The following is a 20,035-nucleotide window of genomic DNA, read 5'->3' as shown; positions in this document are numbered from 1 at the left end:
CCTCATGCAATAACTAAAAAACTGTCAAATCATCACTCTAAATATAATCTCTAAGGTAGTATCTTGGATCCTCATGCTAAATGTGGAGGATATTTGTCATATTTTATGATAGTTTTTAAACAAATTTCTGTTTGAAGACCTTTTCTAGGAGTCCTGCTTATCTATGACAGAAGCTGGAAACTTGCTTGTATAGCCTCCTTGAAGCTTGGTTCTTCCAGTCAAACACGAAATATTTATTACTTCTCACACTTCCTGTAAATCAAGAACTCAAGAGCAGCTGACTAGCCAGTTCAGGCTCAGAGACCCTTAGAAAGTTGCAGTCAAAATCTTGGACAGAACTACAATCATTCCAAAGCTTAACTGGAGCTAGAGCATCTGCTTTCAAGGTGGCTCACTTCTATGCCTGGCAAATTGGTCATAGCTAATTGCAAGGAGCCTCGGTTCTTCTCTATGAAAACCTCTTCAGTATTCTCACCACATGGTGGCTAGCTTCTCATAAAGTAGATAATAAGACAGAAAGAGACAGACGGCGTGAACCAGGGAGCCAGAAGGAAATTATTCTTTTTGTTATCTAGCCTCAGAAGTAACATAGCACCAATCCCTCCATGCTATTTGTAAGACATGAGTCACTAAGACCAAAACATTTGCATATTTTAAAACCACCATTCTCATCTTTTTGTTCTGCCATCCTCAACAATTCACTTGCATTCTGAAGATCAAGATGGCTCATGGATCTCTAGTCATCCAGGCCTTTATTTTAACAGCAGGAAAAAGAATACTTGGCAGAATTGTGTGCCCTTTACCTTTTAAGGAAATTTCTAGGAAGTCTCAGGAAATGTTTCTATTTAGGTAGGCTTCAATGGCTGGAACTCTGTTGCTCCCTCAGCTGCAAAGGAGGCTGAAAAACATAATATTTTATTATTTGTGACAATATGCCTTGCTAACCTTTAAGGTTTTGTTACATACAAAGAGGGGTAATGAAAGTGGATGTTAGTGTAGGTAACCAATATTCTCTGTTCAGAGAGCCAATAAAGTAATTATTAAAAAACAATCAAGAGATTTCTAGTTCTGAAGAGGGGGAAGCCCCATTCCTCCCAATGCCTCTTTCTTACAACTGAAAAAACCATGAACATATCTCCAAAAATGAGCTTAAGAAGACTCTGAGAGGTGGAAATTAGAAGGTGGATTGCCTAGGGACACAAGACTCGGGAAAGAACATAAAGACGAGTCCTCTGGGTTCCTTCCTTATTGCTGCTCATATATCCTAGTCAGGGCACTATAGAAGGCTCTAACTAGGAACAGACAAAAACTCACCCAAATATCTTATTTTCTCAAGCCAAAGGACTTGAAAAGGGTGGCCTAATAACTGAATATATTGTTGGCAATAATTGCCCTACTCCAGCCAAACATGTTTCAATGCATAAACGGCAACCCTTCAGTTTCACTGTGGTGCTGGGCTTTAACCTCCACAGACATTGAGAGATTGGGCAAGGAAGTGTGAGTCTGAGCTAATCAGCACCTCCTTGGTGTCAGTGGGTTCCAGGGTAGCTGAGCTTCCATCTTAACAGGAACAGGGAAGAATCAGTTAGCTTTCTACTCATTTCTATACAGATGTCATAAGGGTCCAGCATGGAACTCAGCTACTTCTCTTATTTCCATCCCCCACATCCCAAACTCAGAGGCAGTGAGAAATTTCACTTTTACTTGGAAGATAATAGCAGAAGCTGAGTTTCCAACCCAACCACCTATAGAGGCAGTATGAGTATGAGTTAGTGCCGCATTTTTCAAGTAGTTATTTTGGCAGTGTCCAAATGAGAAGTTGAATTTATACACCTACCTAACACTGTGGCTATCGCTTAACAGAGAATAGTTTACTTAAAATTTAACATAATATCCAAAATGAGAAAGACATTTAACAGATACCAATCATAAGATAAATCAGTTGCTTGAACTATCTGACAAGGATTATGACAGCCTAAAGGGGCTTTGACAAACAGTTACAAGTCCTTTTGAAACAAATGAGAAATTAGAAGATCAAGAAAACAGAAATTATAAGAAGAATTACATAGAAATATGAGAATTATATAACTGAAAACTATAATAATTGAAATTAAAAACTCACTAGATGGGCTCAACAGTAGGGTGAAGATGACAGAGAATAGAATCAAAGAGCTTGAGAATTGGTGAACACATCATTTGAATTTACTTAATCTGAATATCAGAAAATTGACAAAAAATTAGACTCTCAGTGACCTGTGAAACAATAACAGAAGAACTAATATTCATTTATTTGCATTAAAGAAAAAGCCAGAGAAGGAGAAACTGACAACATAGGTATTTGAAGAAATAATGGATGAATATTTCCCAAATATAGTGAAAGACACATACCTACAGATTCAAGAGACTGAGTTACCATTAAATATAATATATCTAAAGAAATTCAATCCATGAACATAAGAAAGAAAGAAAGAAAGAGAAAAAAAAAAGAAGGAAAGTTTAAAATTGGCTTGATAGACAACACTACTTATACAGAACAATTCACATGACAGTGGACTTCTGAACCATGGAGGACAGAAGATAATGACAATTTTTAAGTGCTGAAGGAAAAGAACTGTCAATCATGAATTCTACAGCAGGTGAAATACTACTTCAGGAATGAAGATGAAATAGAGACATTCCCAGATGAAAGAAAACTAAAAGGAAATTTCACTAGCATCTTTGAATTATGGCTAAAGAAAGTTTTCTAAAGAGAAATAAAATGATAATAAAATAAGTCTTGTGACCTCAGAAAGAAATAAGAACACTGGAATTTGGGCTAAAAGTAGTAAACTCAAGAGATTTATTTTTTCCTCACTCATTTCCTAAATCATATTTGATGGTTGTAGCAAAATTGTAATATCACCTAAGTTGTTTCCTATGTATGTGGATGAAATCCTTAAGACAATTATATCTGAAAAGTAGAGAGAGTATTTGGACCTAAATGGAAATAAGGTTTCTATACATTGTTGAGACAAATATACAAGAGATAAGGCTTCCATATTAGTAGACTATCATAAATTAAATATGTGTATTATAATATCTAGAGAAACTAGATAGACTAAACCTTTGATCATAAAATAAGCCTCAACAAATTTAAAAGACCTAAAATCATATAGAGTATCTTCTCTGATAATATGGAATAAAACCAGAAATTATTAGCAGAAAAAGAATAGGAATATCTTCAAATGTTTGGAAATTGAGCAATATACTTGTAAACAATATCTGAGTCAAAGAGGAAGTTTAAAAGAAAAAAAACTATGCATAGAACTGAATGGAAATGAACACAACATATTAAAATATGTGAGATGCAGCTGAAGTAGTGCAGAGAGGAAAATTAATAGCATTAAATACTTTGGAAAGAAGAATGTTCTTAAATTAATAATCTAATCTCCTTTCTTAAGAAATTAGAAAAAGAAATTAGCAAAATAAACTCAAATAAGTAGAAGGAAGGAAATAGTGAAGAAGAGAAATCAATAAAGTTGAAAACAAAAATAGAGAAATAAATGAAACAAAAAGTAATTTCTTCAAAAATCATTAAAAATTATAAATCTCTAGCAAGACTGACAAAATGGGAAGAGGACACAAATCATAGTATCAGGGCTATAACTACATGTCCTGCATCCACTTAAAGGTTAATAGGAGAACAACAAAAAAATACTTTATACTCATATATTTGACAATTTAAAAGAAATTTATCAGTTCCTTAAAAACCACCAACTACCAAAACAACCATAATGAAATATACAAACTTAATAGTTAGTCCTATGCTATTAAAGAAATTAAATTTGTAATTTAAAAAGCTCTCCAAAGGAAAAAAAAAGTTAATAAAAATATCTCAACTCTCAATTCAAAGTACAACATGAATCGAATTGAGCTGTATTGTTGATTGCAATCCAGTGCTTCATTATTAGTATAGCAAATCTTTTTAAGTAATGTTGCTTATTTCAAAAAAAAAAGAGCAAAAAATTTTCCTACAAAAGAAAAAAAAACGGGAGGTGCATTATTGATGTGTTATGTTTTATTTCTTCATATTCTAGAAAATAAGAAAGGTGTTTTCTTGATTCACAGGAGAAATATCTGTGTATCTGTGAGCACTGTATGCAGCCAAGTGAAGAATTTTATATTATTGAAATTATATTGAAATACAATTTCAACATGTATTTTAAAAGAATATTTTTTGCTTTGATATTTTTATAGATATTATCGTCCACTCTATTTGTGTCTAATATTAGTGATTCTTTGATATGGAATAAAATATCTAATAACATGAACAGCACTTCACAGTTCCTAATTTTCTTTTCTCTAAAAGGCATGATATTCATATCACACTTCCCCTGGCTAATAAGTCATTCCTCAAGACTAATAAGTCTTATCCCTTAAATTGCCTGTTTCTTTGCTCCCACAGTATCCCCTGCAAATCTTTGATGTAAATATGTACATTTGCTGCCTATTTATAAAACAATGCTCTGACCTTCCTTCCTTCAGGGAACTAGTCACTACCTACCTCACAAATCAAAGATTTGATAGGGACTGCTGTGTATCACTACTCCTATTATTATTGGGACCTTAGATCCTCCTTGGCACGGACATTTTTTCAGGATTGAGATTGCAACCAAGTCAAAATTAATGTGATTCAAAGAAGCAAATGTTGAAGCTTCAAAGGGGGTGGGGGAACTCCCCTTTGCTTGTGTAGGAGCTATAGGAAGAGAATCTCTCCTTTTCCCTAGATCTCTAGTATAAGGATGTGAGCTTTCCCTCTTCTTTTTTTTTTTTTTTTTTTTTAAGATTTATAGATTTATTTACTTATTTGAGAGAGAGTGTGTATGTGAGGAGGGGAGTGGCAAAGGAAGAAGGAGGGAGAAATTTTAGCAGACTCTGTGCTCAGCACAGAGCCACACAGGGAGCTCAATCTCACTACCCTGAGATCACAACCCTGAGATTATGACCTGAGCCAAAACCAGGAGTCTGATGCCTAACCAACTGTGCTACCTAGGCACCCCTAGTATGTGAGGTTTCTAAGTGTCTGAGCATTCTTTAACGCCATGAACAAACATGAATTTGATGAGGTGGAGTTTCATGTTACTAAGCTGGCTCATGATGGAGAAATGTGGTCTTCAATAGTTTTGTTTGAACTATTTGTCTGAGATCAAGCCTATCTCTAAACTTTCTGTTTATATATCACAGTTCACATTTTAGTGTCCTGGTTTGGGTTTAGGAAAGGACCTGATTGACATAATTCCTATCCTAACATTCAGTCTAGTTAAATTATTAATTTTTGTGTTTTCTCTCCAGAAACAATCTGAGTTCTTGTGGAAAGGGATCATGCATCAGTTTATTCATATATATATTTTTTGTCATTAGAGAAGTTTTATTTTTCACACATTTTATTCTCATCGCCCATGTAATAAGACCAAAGATATATCAAGCACAGATTCAGAATCTGAGCTCTTCAAAGAAAAAAAAAAAGAAAGGAATTGTATCAATTTAATAAATGATATTCCAAGATAAGTAATCATGGTCTTTTATTGCTTTCCTTGCCATTCTTGGCAGGAAGATGTGACTTTTTTTTTTTAAAGCAGCTCTCAACTAACATTTTTATAATTTATTAAAAAATATATATATATATTTTAAATTTTAATTTCAATTAGTTAGCATTCATTATTATATTAGGTTCAGGTGTATTGTATAGTAATTCAACCTCCATTCGGCTTTTATTTCCGTGCATCACTCTATGCTCATCATCTATTTAAACCATCCCCCTGCCCACCTTCCCTCTGATGCCATCAGTTTGTTCTCTGTAATTAAGAGTCTGTTTCTTGATTTGTTTCTCTCTCTTATTTTTTCCCCTTTGCTTATTTGGTTTGTTTCTTAAATTCCATGTATGTGTGAAATCATATTGTATTTTTCCTCCTCTGACTGACTTATTTTACTAAACATTATGCTCTGTAACTCCATCTGTGTGTCATTACAAATGGCAAGATTACATTCTTTTTTATGGCTGAGTGGTATTTATATCTATATATTTATGTCTATCTATCTATCTATCTATCTACACACACACACACACACACATATCTTCATCTGCTCATCAGCCAATGGACAGTTGGGCTGCTTCCATATCTTGGCTATTGTAAATAATCCTACTATAAACATAGGGGTGCATGTATCCCTTGAATTAGTCTTCTTAAAATCTTTGGCTAATTACCCAGTAGTGTGATTACTGGACCATAAAGTAGTTCCATTTTTAACATTTTGAGGAAACTCTTATGCTGTTTTCCACACTGGGTACACCGGTTTGCATTCCCACCTATAGCACACGCATGAGTGTTCTTTTTTCTCCACAACCTTGCCACACCTGTTGTTTTTTGTGTTGCTGATTTTAGCCATTCTGATGAGTGTGAGATGATACCTCATTGTAGTTTCAATGTGCATTTTTCTGATGATAACTGATGAGCATCTTTTCATGTTTCCATCGGCCATCTGAATGTCTTCTGTGGAGAAATGGCTGTTCTTGTGTTCTGCCCATTTTGTTAATCGGATTATTAATTTGGGGAGTATTGAGGTTTATAAGCGCTTTCTGTATTTGGATACTAACTCTTATTGGAAATGTCATTTGCATCCACTTCCAAGCATATTGCTTAACATTTAGAGAGCAATCAATAAATATTTTTAAGGTAAATAGCTAGAGAGTAGGTTTTTAACTTTCAGAGAGGAAAAACTTGTATTACTTATAAATTGTTTCATGTTATTGTTTAAATTTTCACTAAATAGTGAGTCTGGGTGGCTCAGTGGGTTAAGGCCTCTGCCTTCAGCTCACGTCATGATCCCAGGGTCCTGGGATTGAGCCCCGCTTTGGGCTTTCTGCTTAGCGGGAGGCCTGCTTCCTCCTCTCTCTCTCTCTACCTGCCACTCTGCCTACTTGTGATCTCTGTCTGTCAAATAAATAAAATATTAAAAAAATAAAATAAATTTTCACTAAATATGTTCTTTACTTTCAGCAATCCTGTAGAGTATGGGATGCTTGACACATACATATGATCAGTAATCAGAACATTCTCTTTTTTAATACAGCTGCTTCTCATGGAGAGAAATTCCCATTTATCCAAGAGGACAGATGTAAGTATCAAGGATTCGCAATATCACCTGGGACACTTCTTATCCTCTGAAAATAGGTAACCAATACTAATATAATAAAGAATGATATGTAAAGCTTGTTTTGCACTAGTCAGCTAAAAATAACTAAACAAACAAAAATTCAAAAGATAAACATAAAAGATTCTTTGTATATCATGATTTACAAACTATAACTACAGCTGATACTCTACCAGGCCAAAAAACATTCTGATTCATCATACATTCTTATATAAATGTTGCTATATTAATAAATCTGCAGGTCAAACTAATTTGTAAAAAAACATGCCTGTATTTGTCTCAAGAGCAGAGGTATTCTTAAAAGTCTTTTAACTTGCAGATTTTAAAATTTCATAACTATAAGAATACATGTATTTCTGAGCATGTATGTAGAGTTTACTGTTTAAATATTCTTGTACATTTTATTTTAACCATTTTGTGTCAGTATCTTGTATATATAATTAATATAATTTATAATATAATATATTTATATTTTTCCTTAAAATAGTCAAGAAATATATTTCAATATAAAGTAAAAACAAATTTCAATTGCCTTATTGGACACTTTCCAGTACCATCTACTTAGTAAACAATTAATTTAATCAGATTCACCCTCTGGTTTAAATGTTGAAAAATGCCTTCTTAAGAATTACAGTAATTGAACTGATTGATGTGCTTCCCATATTCATTATAGCTTTTAAGTCTGTTTATCTACCAAATGTTTTAGATTAAGATAAATCATAAGTGGGCCTGTTTATCAAATCAGATATCCAGTATCTTCTGTTAGCTTAAGTGAGGTTGGTCTCTGAAAACAAACAAAAAACAAAGACTATATGCTATTCTAACAATTCCATTCTAGTTAAAAAAAAAAAATGTTTACTCTTGATGCCCCTAATGCAAATCTTAGTAATTACTGCTGTTTTCTATTAAATCAAGCACAGATGATGTATAAGACATCTAAGGTTTCGTTAAATAAAATTCCAAAATGAGGACACAGAATGCTATTTCCTGATATGTTATTATGATGATTTTGGCAGGTCTTTATTTCCTTCTGAAATTTTAATACCCAGAGTTTTGCTTCATTTTTTTTTCTCGTTCATATGCTGTATTCAAGCTCATAGGTCATGAGCTGAAGTTCTTGGATTTGACATAAGTCACCACTTTTAGATGGCTGACTTTTATAGATCAATTATTGTTTCTCTTATCTTATAATGAAATATTTCGACATAGCCAAATTGTGGTTTTAGGATAACTCATCTATCATTTAACCAAAACTTCTGGTGACTACATATACTCTACACAGCCCCTTACTGCCCATCTCTCCTTATCTTCACCAGCTGGCTGTAAAGGAAAGGCAAACATTTCTTTCACTGGCATAAGAAGAAGGAGGCAGCCTGGTTTATTTTCTTCTCAGCCAACCAGGTAGACTGCCTGCTGGGTTCCAGGCTTGCTTTTGTTGAGACTGGAGGTCTGAGTGAACAGGTCATTTTGGTCAGGGACCAAGCTGCTCAACATTAAAGCAGAGTGACTTCTGTCTTAGCTTAGCAAGCTCCCTGATTTAACCATCCCTTCTTTCTTTGACTACCAAGAGATGAGTCCTCACTCTTACGGAAATAAAGTTAAATGAATGCACAACAAGTGGGAGAGGAAGGATATGGGGGCAGTGGAACGGAAGAACATAAGCAAAAGATTCAAACGGAGAAGTTTCTATATATAGAGAGAAAACTTAAAAGCATCATCTTTCTCGATGACTTCATAGGCCCTCAAAAATCCTTCCTTTGTGTTTACTATGGTATCCTGCACAAACTGTGAGGAATAAAGGGTAGCATGGATGTAAAGTACCTAGCACATGGAAGATGCAATGATTTGAACTATTCTGTACAGTCTCAGGATAGTTAGGAGTAACACTTTAATAGCAGCTATGAAAGAAAGATAACTTATTAAAGGCAACTAAAGGGGGAGTGTGTGTGTGTGTGTGTGTGTGTGTGTGTGTGTGTGTGTATTTAAAGATATGGAGTTCCATTAAGGTCTTCATAGATCCCAAACTCAAAGATGGTTATAAATGGACCCCTTGTTACCATATATCTGGTATTTATTGTTCTAAACTATAGCAGATCTAAAAACAAGGGTAAGTAAACCTAGAGAAGAAACAGATTTAATATAAAAATTATTTCTAGTACAATATTTTGCACATATTTGATAATAGATGTCTATTAATTGATTGACTTAATGTTTAGCAGAAGAAGAGTTAAAAGGTTAAGGAAACAAATATAGAGGTAAGGTTCAACATTGGACTGGCCTTAATATTGGCTTTTTATAATGTATATGAAAAATTATTTGGCATGAAGTGACAGAAGTGACAGAAAGGGGACTGGGAATGAAAATCCGTGTCTTGCTGTGAGTTTCAATTTTGTAAAGCATGATCAGAAACACAAAACAAGCTCTATCTACTTACTTCTGGTGTCAGTGTCTTATTCTGCCCACCCCAGATACCCTACTCCATTTCGTATTTTTTTTTTTTTTTTTAGCTTTTCCATTTCCCACGAAAGTTCTCAATAAAACCAGGTAGCAGTCAGTGAATTACTCCCCTCTGTGGCAACCTACTTTGACTTGTAAAGTTCCTAACTACCCCTTCCGTATATTACCTCCCACTTAATACTCTTCCTGTATTCTTCCCTGCTGTGTTTTGCTCTGCACAAGTTTTCAATTAATCTCCATTGAGGTGTTAACTGATAACCAAGGTGTTAACTGAAGTGTGAATTCTCTCAGGATTATTTAAATTTTGAAAGCAGGCTCTTTGAAGACCCAAACATTCAGTAATATGGAGAAACTGAAAGGAGACTTCCCTGTGATTAATACATCAAACCATCACACTTAGTAGACTTTTATTCTCACTACTCTACTTGCCCAGAAACAAGGGCAAGGCTTTAGAAGCATGGTAGAGGTTTAAGGAGCTCTGCCAGTAGTAGTAAATGAACTGAACCATAGCTGACCAGCACAAATGCACTCAATCTATTTCTTTTGATTTACAGCATTTCAAACTTGCAGTTTGTTGGCAAATCCTGCTCTACCCTCAGATGTGGAGTTTGATACACTATTAGAGGCTTTTCTCCCAAAATAAGACAAGCAGTGAAAGCTAGATGCGAAGAGATTCTATGAACATGTTAGTGTCAGCAGTGAAATAGATGCATTTGGGGGATAAATATGTATTTATGTTAAAATGTATAACAGACGATAACATTGGGGGTGGAGCAGTGTTAGAGCCTCATCCCTCATCAAATATTTTTTTCTTATTTAAAGATTTGTATTTATTTATTTGACAGACAGAGATCACAAGCAGGCAGAGCAGCAGGCAGAGATAGAGGGGGAAAGCAGGCTTCCTGCTGAGCAGCGAGCCGATGTGGGCTAGATCCCAGGACTCTGGGATCATGACCTGAGCGGAAGGCAGAAGCTTAACCCACTGACTCACCCAGGCAACCCCCATCAAATATTTTATAGCAAATAAAATACATCTTTTTAAAACATTTTTTAAAATTTAAAAAAATTAATTTACAAAGACTAGAAGGTAATTTTCAATTTAACAATTGTAACTTCTTCTGTGCATCATAGTTTCATCTAAGGCATACTTTTTGTGTTTTTTCCATAGATTTAAATTTAAAAAGGAATGAGGTTTTTAAACATGTTAAAAGATTCTCATTGAATTGAGAGTAAAATACTTTAACTTTTATGGTAGAGAGGTGAATATAGGGATGTAGGGGGTTGATGGATGGGGAACAGATAGAGGGGTTAGTGGAGGGTGGACCTACCAATGTTGTCTAAAGGATGTCCTAAGCAAGATAGTGCTTCAGAATATTCTGAAATATATGATATAGCCAGCTGTGACAAAACTGAAATAAACATAATTGGAGAATTAGTATACATCAGTGTTTCTAAAGTTACCTAATGTGAGTTTACATCAATCAGGGTGTCTATGGATTACACTTGTAGATTCTCATTTTCTCCCCATCATCAGAGTGGAAAGAGTGGCATTTGAGGAAAATATCTTTTTTCCCTTTCATTTATGTATTATATATTCATTTTAAGTCCTATATTTATAAAAGATAGAAATCAATATTAATCATGCGTTTTGATTCCTATTTTAATATAGTTTGAAAAGTGTTACACAAATGTTATATGAGATCGAAATAGAAAATAGAAGTGGAAGGTACTGCTGCTATTTAACTATCTCCTCAAGTTTTGGAAACTACACAAAATTTTCAAAGGTCATAGCTTTGGCAGATACAGTTTTAGCTGAAATAACCTCTAATAAATTCAGAGATGCATAGTCTTATTGTGGTCTTTTGGCCTCCATAGATCTCCTGATTTACATATAATATTCACTTCACCTAAATCCTTCCAGTCTTTGGGAGAGATTCTCTTCATCAGACTGTGGTTACAGGGGGCTAATTATTGACTTCCTTCCAGCTTATTCTGAGTATGTGGAGAAACAACGAAAAGCCAAGTATTTTGTCATAAATGGAGGTATGGAGAGCAAAATTAGTGTTCTGTCTCAAAAACGCTGTTCTTCCATTTTTTCAGTAGGGAGACATAGATTAGGGTTTTAAAGTTTTTGATTCTGGTCTTAGAGCATAAAATACAGTTGTCAAGGAGTTTTTAAGGGGAAATTATCTACGGCTGCAGAAAATTTAGGTGTACTCAAACTTCCTACCTAGTAATGATTCTCTGTCGAAAAGAACTTCCACTCTTTAACGTGAAAGTCTGCACTATGTTATAATCCAGAATTCGCTCAAACATTCTTTGATTTTCGGCATTAAGCATCTCCCAAGACCCTACAGATTTGGCTCTGTCTTAGGGTGGAGCTCAGTCCAAGAGGTTTACAGGATTTAAACTCCAAGGGATTCGTGACTTGGCGATGCATAAAGTTTTCTTCAGATCTCATTTCCCACGTCTGAGTGACCAGCTTCGAAATCGCAGACCAGAGACAACTAAGAGAGCTACAGATATTTTGTGTTAAATCAGTCCAGGAGCAGAGAGAATGTTCAGGCAGTCTAGCGAACACGAGAACCTCTTCTGGAGGGGAGAGGTTATAAAGCAGATAAGGATTCCTAGGCGAGCAGCTACCGCATCCTCTGCCTTCAGCCGAGCGTCGCATCCGGACTCGACTGCAGCTCAGATCCAGAGAGAGGAAGGTGGGATAGGAGGAGGTGGGAAAGGGAGAGGAAAAAAATTAAAAAAGGAGCTGGGGGAGGGAGGGGTGAAGCCAGGGGAGTAAACGAGAGAAGAGCGCGCGGGGGGAGGTGGAGATGCGGGGAGCGCGCCTGGCGCAGAGAGCTGAGTGGACCGCTCCAGACAGCGGCGCGTGCAGCAGCTCCTGAAAGCGGCGAGTTGGCAGAGCCGGGCTGCGTTTCCAGCAGGAGCTGCGAGCTCGGTGCAAGCTCACAACAAGGTGATGTGCCTGGAAGCGTTCTTTTGCCCACGCGGGGTGCTGCAGCTGGGGCTTCCTCCCTTATACCCCCTCTCCTCCCCCGGGTCTGCGGGTCTGCGCGTGTGTGAGCGCCCGGGTTTGGGGGTAAAACCTCCGGGGAGGGGGCACCCCGTCCCTGCTTGTCTCCTCCTCCCTCTACCCCTGTCGTCGCTGATGCATGTATTCCCGGGTTTCCCGGTCTTCTTACCCCTCGTTTGACACTGCCCCCCTACCCGCCCCCCGGTTGTGTCTCCTTTCCCAGATGCTCAAGGTGTCAGCTGTATTGTGTGTGTGTGCAGCCGCTTGGTGCAGTCAGGCTCTCACCGCTGCGGCGGCGGTGGCTGCGGCCGGGGGGCGGTCGGACGGCGGTAATTTTCTGGACGATAAACAATGGCTCACCACGATCTCTCAGTATGACAAGGAAGTCGGACAGTGGAACAAATTCCGAGACGTAAGTGCTGCGCACCCCCATCCCCGGACGCAAGAGCGCGCTGCTCCCAGGCGGGGGCCGCGGCGGCTGCGGGTGGGTGGGCGGCGGGCTCGATTTTCCGAGGACAGGGGCGCGGGGAGCCCGGCAGCGCTCGGGGCCGGGGAAGTTGGCGGTGGCGATGACCCCTCCCGGCTAGTGCTCGGGAGAGGCTGCTTGCTGGCTGCCCCGGAGTTCAAGTCTCACCAGGTGCCCTCCTGCCTCCTGCCTCCTCGTCTCCCGCGTACCTCCCCACCTCCCTCGGCCCCCAAAGGTTTCCAAAGTGCTGGCTCTACCTCCTCGACTTTTGAATGGTGTTTCTGGCAGTAGTAAACACGGCAGATGCGCCTTTGCGATGGATTGCCACTCAAGCAACTAGGATCGATCCCGTTACTAATGGTCCATTAAGGAATTTGAGGGAGGAGGGAGGAAGATGTAAGATTTCTAAATGCCGGCTCTCCAAGGGGTGGGAGGTGGTTTGGGCGCACCAGCGGGCAGAAGTTGAACTGCGCTTGATACCATCAAATTGCTGATCAGATTTGGGCTCCGGCATTAACTTTAACACGGAGCATGTTTGTAACGCATTCGATACGGTTTTATTCCGGATTGCATCCCTGCCAGAAAATCCGCCCGGTGAGGGGGGTCGTGGCGGGGGGACTTCCTTAGGGGGTGGCTCTGAAAGGGTTAAACTGTAGACCTCCCCCCCCCCCCCGCACCCCCGGGTGTGTCCTCAAGGGTTATTAAGAACGAGGCAGGTGTGGAGACGTCTGTTTGCCTTGGAGTCGGTGGTGGTGACTTCCAGTCATTTTTCCCACCTGATCTGAATGGAGCCGGGGAAGAGCTGCCGGCCAGAGAAGCGCGGTTCACCTCCGAGCTTTCAACTTGGCTGTCCCAGCGAGGTGGCGGCCGGGGCACCTGATTACCGCCCCCGGCCCCCAGCCCACCTTTTAAAACCCGGGAGGCCCGAAAGGAAGCGAGAGTGATTCACAGACACCCTGCCAACCTTTATGGTGATATTTGAGAGGATTTCTCGTGGAGTCCATCTGCACTGCCCTACGTAGACATGAGTTAACTTCTTTCATCACCTCACACTGTCACGATTTGGGAAAATAAATGGAAGCTTAGATTAGTTTTCATCTTGGCTCCTCTATCCCCTGCTCCCAACACCCCTCACATGAGTCAACTGAAGAGGCAAAACACGTAGGGATTTCTGGCAGAGGGATTCCTGAAGAGACGCTAATTTTTACTTCAAAATTAGATGTAACTCAGAGATACTAGGCATGTGTACAGGGGTGAAAAATGGTAATGATAATGATAATACTTAATGGAGGACTCCGTCTTACATGCTTTAGGAACAAAGCTTCAAATCGTTTTAGTGTAACCAAAATCCTTTACACATTTTTTTAAGTTTATGCTAATATTGAATACAATCAAAAAGCAAGCAAGCTAATGAGATATTTCTAAACCTGGAGAAAGATTTCTGCTTATCATATCCTCATTTGGAAAAAAAAATATTGAAGATTTTGTCATTATGTGAACAATGCTTCACATAATGACATTTTATTTATTGATGGCTGCTTGAAAATCTTTTAAAATAAATGTTAGGCTTTCTTCCACAAAATATATTTTAAACCTTCAATCTTCCTGTTCTCTGACTTTATTCAAATTTCTTTATTGCATTTTTAAAGGCAACCAGTTATGCTTGAGCAGTTTGTAAGTGTGTTTGATTAAAACTATGGAGGTAAGGTGAGTTGCCTGAAATAATTAAATATTCCAGGAATCATTCATCCAACTTATGCAGACACAGAATAGAGCATTTTATTGCTGTAGTACTTTCAGTTATCCTTAGTTGATCTCTGGTACTGGGCGGGGGTGGGGGCATTAAAACTATATGTTAAATTTAAGTAAAGGAATTACTGAAATATTTTTAGCAGATATCTGTTTTGAAGGACATGCAATGATGAAAATATAATAAATTATCTATTTAAACATTATATCAGGTTTTAGCATTACCACTTATTAAGATAATTATGTTTTTGTAAAGATAGCTTTTGGAGGGCATGGAGAAGATAAGTGTTATCTTTTTTCCAACCTTTTAACCACCTGTTGCTTATTCTTAACATGATAAAATGTATAGTGATAGTGTGACATCTCAACTCAGAATGCAGAACCTGCATTTAGACCATTCACCTTACTGCTAATGTACAGATTGTTTTTCCCTTCTTGAGAATCATTAGCTTTTTTTATTCTGTATTTTTTAAGATATTATTTTTTTTTCATTTTCATCTGGAAACCCAAGGTGATGAGGCATTGCTTGAAGTGTTTGTGCTGCATGAATCTACCTTTAAATGTTCTGCATCAGCATTGATATCTTAAATAATGGATTTGCATACTCAGTTTATACAAAGACAAAGAAACAAAGATATCAATCTCTTCTTTTAGAAATAATTTAACTGAAGTACTTATGTCTACTTTTCTCTCCTAAAGACATAGTTAATTTTATTTCCAAAAAAAGGTTAGAAATACCTAAGCATAACCAAGACTAGAATTAGACTTTACTTTTCTTTGTGTGACTATCTTACACAAGCAATATTATTTTACAAGTAATTCCTTAATGAAAGTTTGAACTATATCTTCTTTTCAATTATATTTGAAAACTATTTTGAATAATATTTGAAAATGCAATCCATCATTATATTTTAACTGAATGGCTTTTAAGATAGGTGTACTTTTTATATATTATATGCAATTTAAATATATAACTATATACTATGTATAATAAAGCTTGAGGAATCAGGAACATGGAAAGGAAGTATTATGTAAAAGTAGATGAACATAGGAAACACTGCCACTGATGACTCATTTTCTCAATTTCCTCAATAAAAATCACAGAGAAATAAATAAACCAAAGCCAAACTTAACACAGAAGAAACTTCAAATAATTTTGACCGCTTTATACTAACAATGCTCTTTGAACAAAGTTTTATTGTCCTTTAAAGTGTACAGAATGTCAGTATACACACAGAAAACCTGTCCTTTTAAAAATTAGTATAAAAAGTCCTGTGGACATTCTAATTGCTACCTCTTAGGAAAAATAAAATTTTAACTTAAAGATATAGAGAAGTCAACTCATTTAAAAGTAAGTATAGTAGACAGATCCAGAATGTTATGTTCAGAGTATAATTTTATGATTTTTAAAATAAAGCAAGCAAACAAAAAACTTTCAACAAGATATATTTAATAGATACACTGGTTACATCACATTTGCTACCTTTTGGTTCTGGTGAGTAGTGATAAAATCAAGAACACCAAATTCCTCAGTGGAGCCATTGTGGGATAATACCTTTACCAAGAAGAGTTGCAAGGAATTCCTTCACTCCATTCTTACATGTGTAAATGTATGCATGCCTATGAGGAGAATTGAAAATCTTGATCATTATAAGAAAACAAAGGCATTAGCTTCTGACTCAAGTGGTCCATATAGTGCATATTTCAAATATTTGTGTTTTGTAAGTCAATACAATTATACCCTTAATCATGTAATAAATGAATATGGAATTTGGAAACCAATGAAGTAATTGATAGTAAGTGATATAATGCCTTTATCAGTCTCAACTACTATGACTTCTCCAAAGTACATGCTGTAATTAAAAATGACCAAAAAAAGATATTATATGTTGGAAGCAGTATAATAAAAAGTGTACATGGGCAATGATGGCCATGTTAATTTCAAATAACTCATGTAATAAAATCAGAACTGTACCCATCCGCTGACATTCAAATGCTTCTGATTAAATTTACTGTTCAATAAAAATACCTGGGAGTGGAGGTAGAGGGTGGGAGGAGGGATGAACAGGTACAGCACAGAAGAGTTTTGGGGCAGTGAAAATACTCCGTGTGTTTGTATAATGGTTGATACATATCATTATACCTTTGCTCAAACCCATAGAAAATACATCCCAAGAATGAACTCTAAGGTAAACTATAGACTGAGTAATTACGAGGTTTCAGTGTAGATTCATCTACTGTAACAAATGGAGCACTCTAGTAGGGAACATTCCTAATGGGGAGATTATGCTTTTATGGTGGCATAGGGTATACGGGAAATCTCTGTATCGTCTCTCAATTTCTCTGTGAACCTAAACTCCTCTAAAAAAAGAGTATTGGAGAAAATCATAACCACAGCCTCATCATCTTACAAAACAGACAAATGACAACCTGGGGATCATTTTGACCATTGTTTCAAGAGATGCTTACCATTCTTCTTGCAAAACCCATAATCAACTTCAGTTTGCACTTATTCCTTAACTAATTTTTAATACCCTTTAGATATACTGAAAACAACAAAAAAGTCTTACAATTTGACTTTAAAAAAATCAACCTTAAAGGACAGACTTAAGCATCTCAGCAGCCCTCAAATTAGAAGTTGAATTTTAAAATGCCTGATTTGGATGTATTGGATAGTACGATAACCTTTCTTTCTTTCTTTTTTTTTTTTTTTTGTACGATAACCTTTCTTAAACTTTTTTTCTTTTTATTTCCTTTTCTCATCTGAGTTGAGGTTTCATCTTAGTAGAGTATACAGATTATTTGAGAGGTAATGGCTGATGGGGGGGATATTTCCTGCCACTTAGTGGCTATAGAGAAGTAAAGCTCCCTTAGAGTCTATCAACTTTTACTGCTATTAGTTAGTAAACGAACAATTGGTTTCTATGCCTACTGCAAGTAAAGTATTTGATTGCTTTAAAAGGCATGGGGATTCAAACATAATCTTTAAAGAATACTTTCTCAGTACTTTTCTTAGATTCATGATGTACCCCAGTTGTATTACCTGAACAGTCAGCATACCTTTAGCATGAGGGCTTCTCCTTTGTAGTATGTTAAAATTAATCTACTTACTTGAGGTATAATTGACAAAATTGTAGATATTTAAGTTGTGCAGTGTGATGATTTCATATTCATATATATTATGAAATGATTACCTTTGGGATGTGCTAATAGCAGGAAGGGAAATTTTACTACTTTACTTTTCAACAATATGTAAAAAATAAAGAATTATTATTAATTAGAGAAATTGAACAAATCAAACCACTATTTTCTCTGTTCAGGAACACTTTCTCAATAATGAATATCTAATTCTGATTTTAAAAAGTACATTTTTAGTGTTTCTCACCATGAAACAATATTTTGAACTGTGGTAACCGTTACCTATATTTTATCATACTTGAGCACATAGGCTGTCCTTGGTAATTCTTCAAAGTTAGTCTGTTGCATTCCCACAAGTGTTTTTCCTCTCTTTGATCTTTTTTTCTCTTTCGATCTATTGATGACTATGGACCACACTGTGTTTACAAATCCATGAAAGTGTATATAGTGTATATAGTATACATATTTGCAAATCAGTCCTAGTAAAGACTGTAGCAGGTGATTTTTTTTATATTTGACTAGTATTCATATTGTTTAAATCATTAGAGGACTCAATCAAGAAAGAGGCAATTGACTATAGAGAAGCAATAAGTAGTCTTTGAAGAGTCTGGAGTAAGTGAGTTACTATAGCAGCAAAGGGCTAGCCCCATGCAGTAGTCTAACCCCAATCCGTGACATCTGAGTCCTAGTTAAAGAAAGGTGTGGTACAACCTCCACTACCTATTTCTTAACCCACCCACCCACTATCATGACCACCACTACCAAACTCACCAGTTAAGATTGATTTTTGTCAAGTCAGATGTTACATGAGAAAAGCAGGTCAGAGAATGCCTACTCATCTACTCATTTCTGGGAAGGGACTGTCAAGTAGAACTGCTATCACATTGTCAGACCCCATCTGAATTGAGTACAAAATTTAGTCAATTTGCCTTGGGTTCATTCTAACAGATAGAAATTATAGGGAAGCACGTTTAACTCTCCAGCTCTCATAACTTCTAGTGAATTATTAGGAAAGTGTAACCAAGTAGAATAAGAAGTAAATTACTTTGTGATATATATATATATACATATGTGTATATATATAAAATATGTAAAGTACATTTATATGAATGTATACATAGGTTTATGCATAAATATGTATGTATTATATATATACTTTTTATTGTTTTCAAATAAGTAACAGATTAAATTGTCAGGAAACTAAAGTGATTATATCTCATATTATAAATATTTTTTACATGCTAATTAGAAAATAGGCACTCCCTTGGGGGTGCCTGGGTGGCTCAGAGGGTTAAGACTCAGGTCATGATCTGAGGGTCCTGGGATCAAGCACCACATTGGGCTCTCTGCGTGGCAGGGACCTGCTTCCCCCTCCCTCTCTGCCAACTTGTGATCTCTCTCTCTCTCTGTCAAATAAATAAACAAAAAAATCTTAAAAAAAAAAGAAAAGAAAAGAAAAGAAAATAGGCACTCCCTCTAAAATGTTGTGAAGACATGTTTTAGGGTTTTGTTTTTTGTTTTTTCTCCCTAGTTTAGCTTTCTGCATCTCACAAATGCAAGCACAATCTCCTTTGCTATTATATGTGTGGTCACCACATGCCTTTCTGGTTCTTAAGAGAAGTCAGCTTGCTTGTGATTACACAAGCTTGTGTTTTTCTCCCTAGTTTACACAAGCTTTTTACCTAATATAAGCTTTTTACCTAACATACCAAAAGAACATCGTATATTGCTATGAAGCATCTTTTTTCCTACTTTTACAATAAGACTACGGTAAGACTGCTTTTAGATCTCATGATTCTGACTCAGAGTAACATTTTATATTCTTAGGTAACTTTAGTTTTCATGATCTGGGCTAGAATTATTTTATTATATTTTTATTATTATATTTTATTTATTATTATATATTATTATATTATATTATTATATTTTATGTATTTATTTTCTGAAGTCTGATCTGTGAATCTTCTATGCACAATATCCAACTCCTATAAGTTCTTGGAGTATTTACT

General features: G+C 36.5%; 1 protein-coding gene across 2 annotated transcripts in view; it reads left to right on the top strand.

Annotated features, from left to right (window-relative positions):
- Nucleotides 1-12,477: 12,477 nt before the first annotated feature.
- SPOCK3 (SPARC (osteonectin), cwcv and kazal like domains proteoglycan 3) overlaps nt 12,478-20,035 on the top strand; it is a 517,993-nt gene continuing 510,435 nt past the window's right edge. For both annotated transcript variants that reach the window (XM_045985859.1, XM_045985852.1), the window contains exons 1-2: nt 12,478-12,616; nt 12,897-13,085. In XM_045985859.1, coding sequence (XP_045841815.1) covers nt 12,897-13,085 — 189 coding nt within the window. In that variant the 5' untranslated portion in view covers nt 12,478-12,616. The remainder of the gene's footprint in view (nt 12,617-12,896; nt 13,086-20,035) is intronic.

The sequence above is a fragment of the Meles meles genome, chromosome 2, assembly GCF_922984935.1.
Source record: "Meles meles chromosome 2, mMelMel3.1 paternal haplotype, whole genome shotgun sequence".
NCBI classification, from domain to species: domain Eukaryota; kingdom Metazoa; phylum Chordata; class Mammalia; order Carnivora; family Mustelidae; genus Meles; species Meles meles.
The sequence above is the reverse complement of the archived record's forward strand: the minus strand, read 5'-3'. Positions and strand labels throughout refer to the sequence as shown.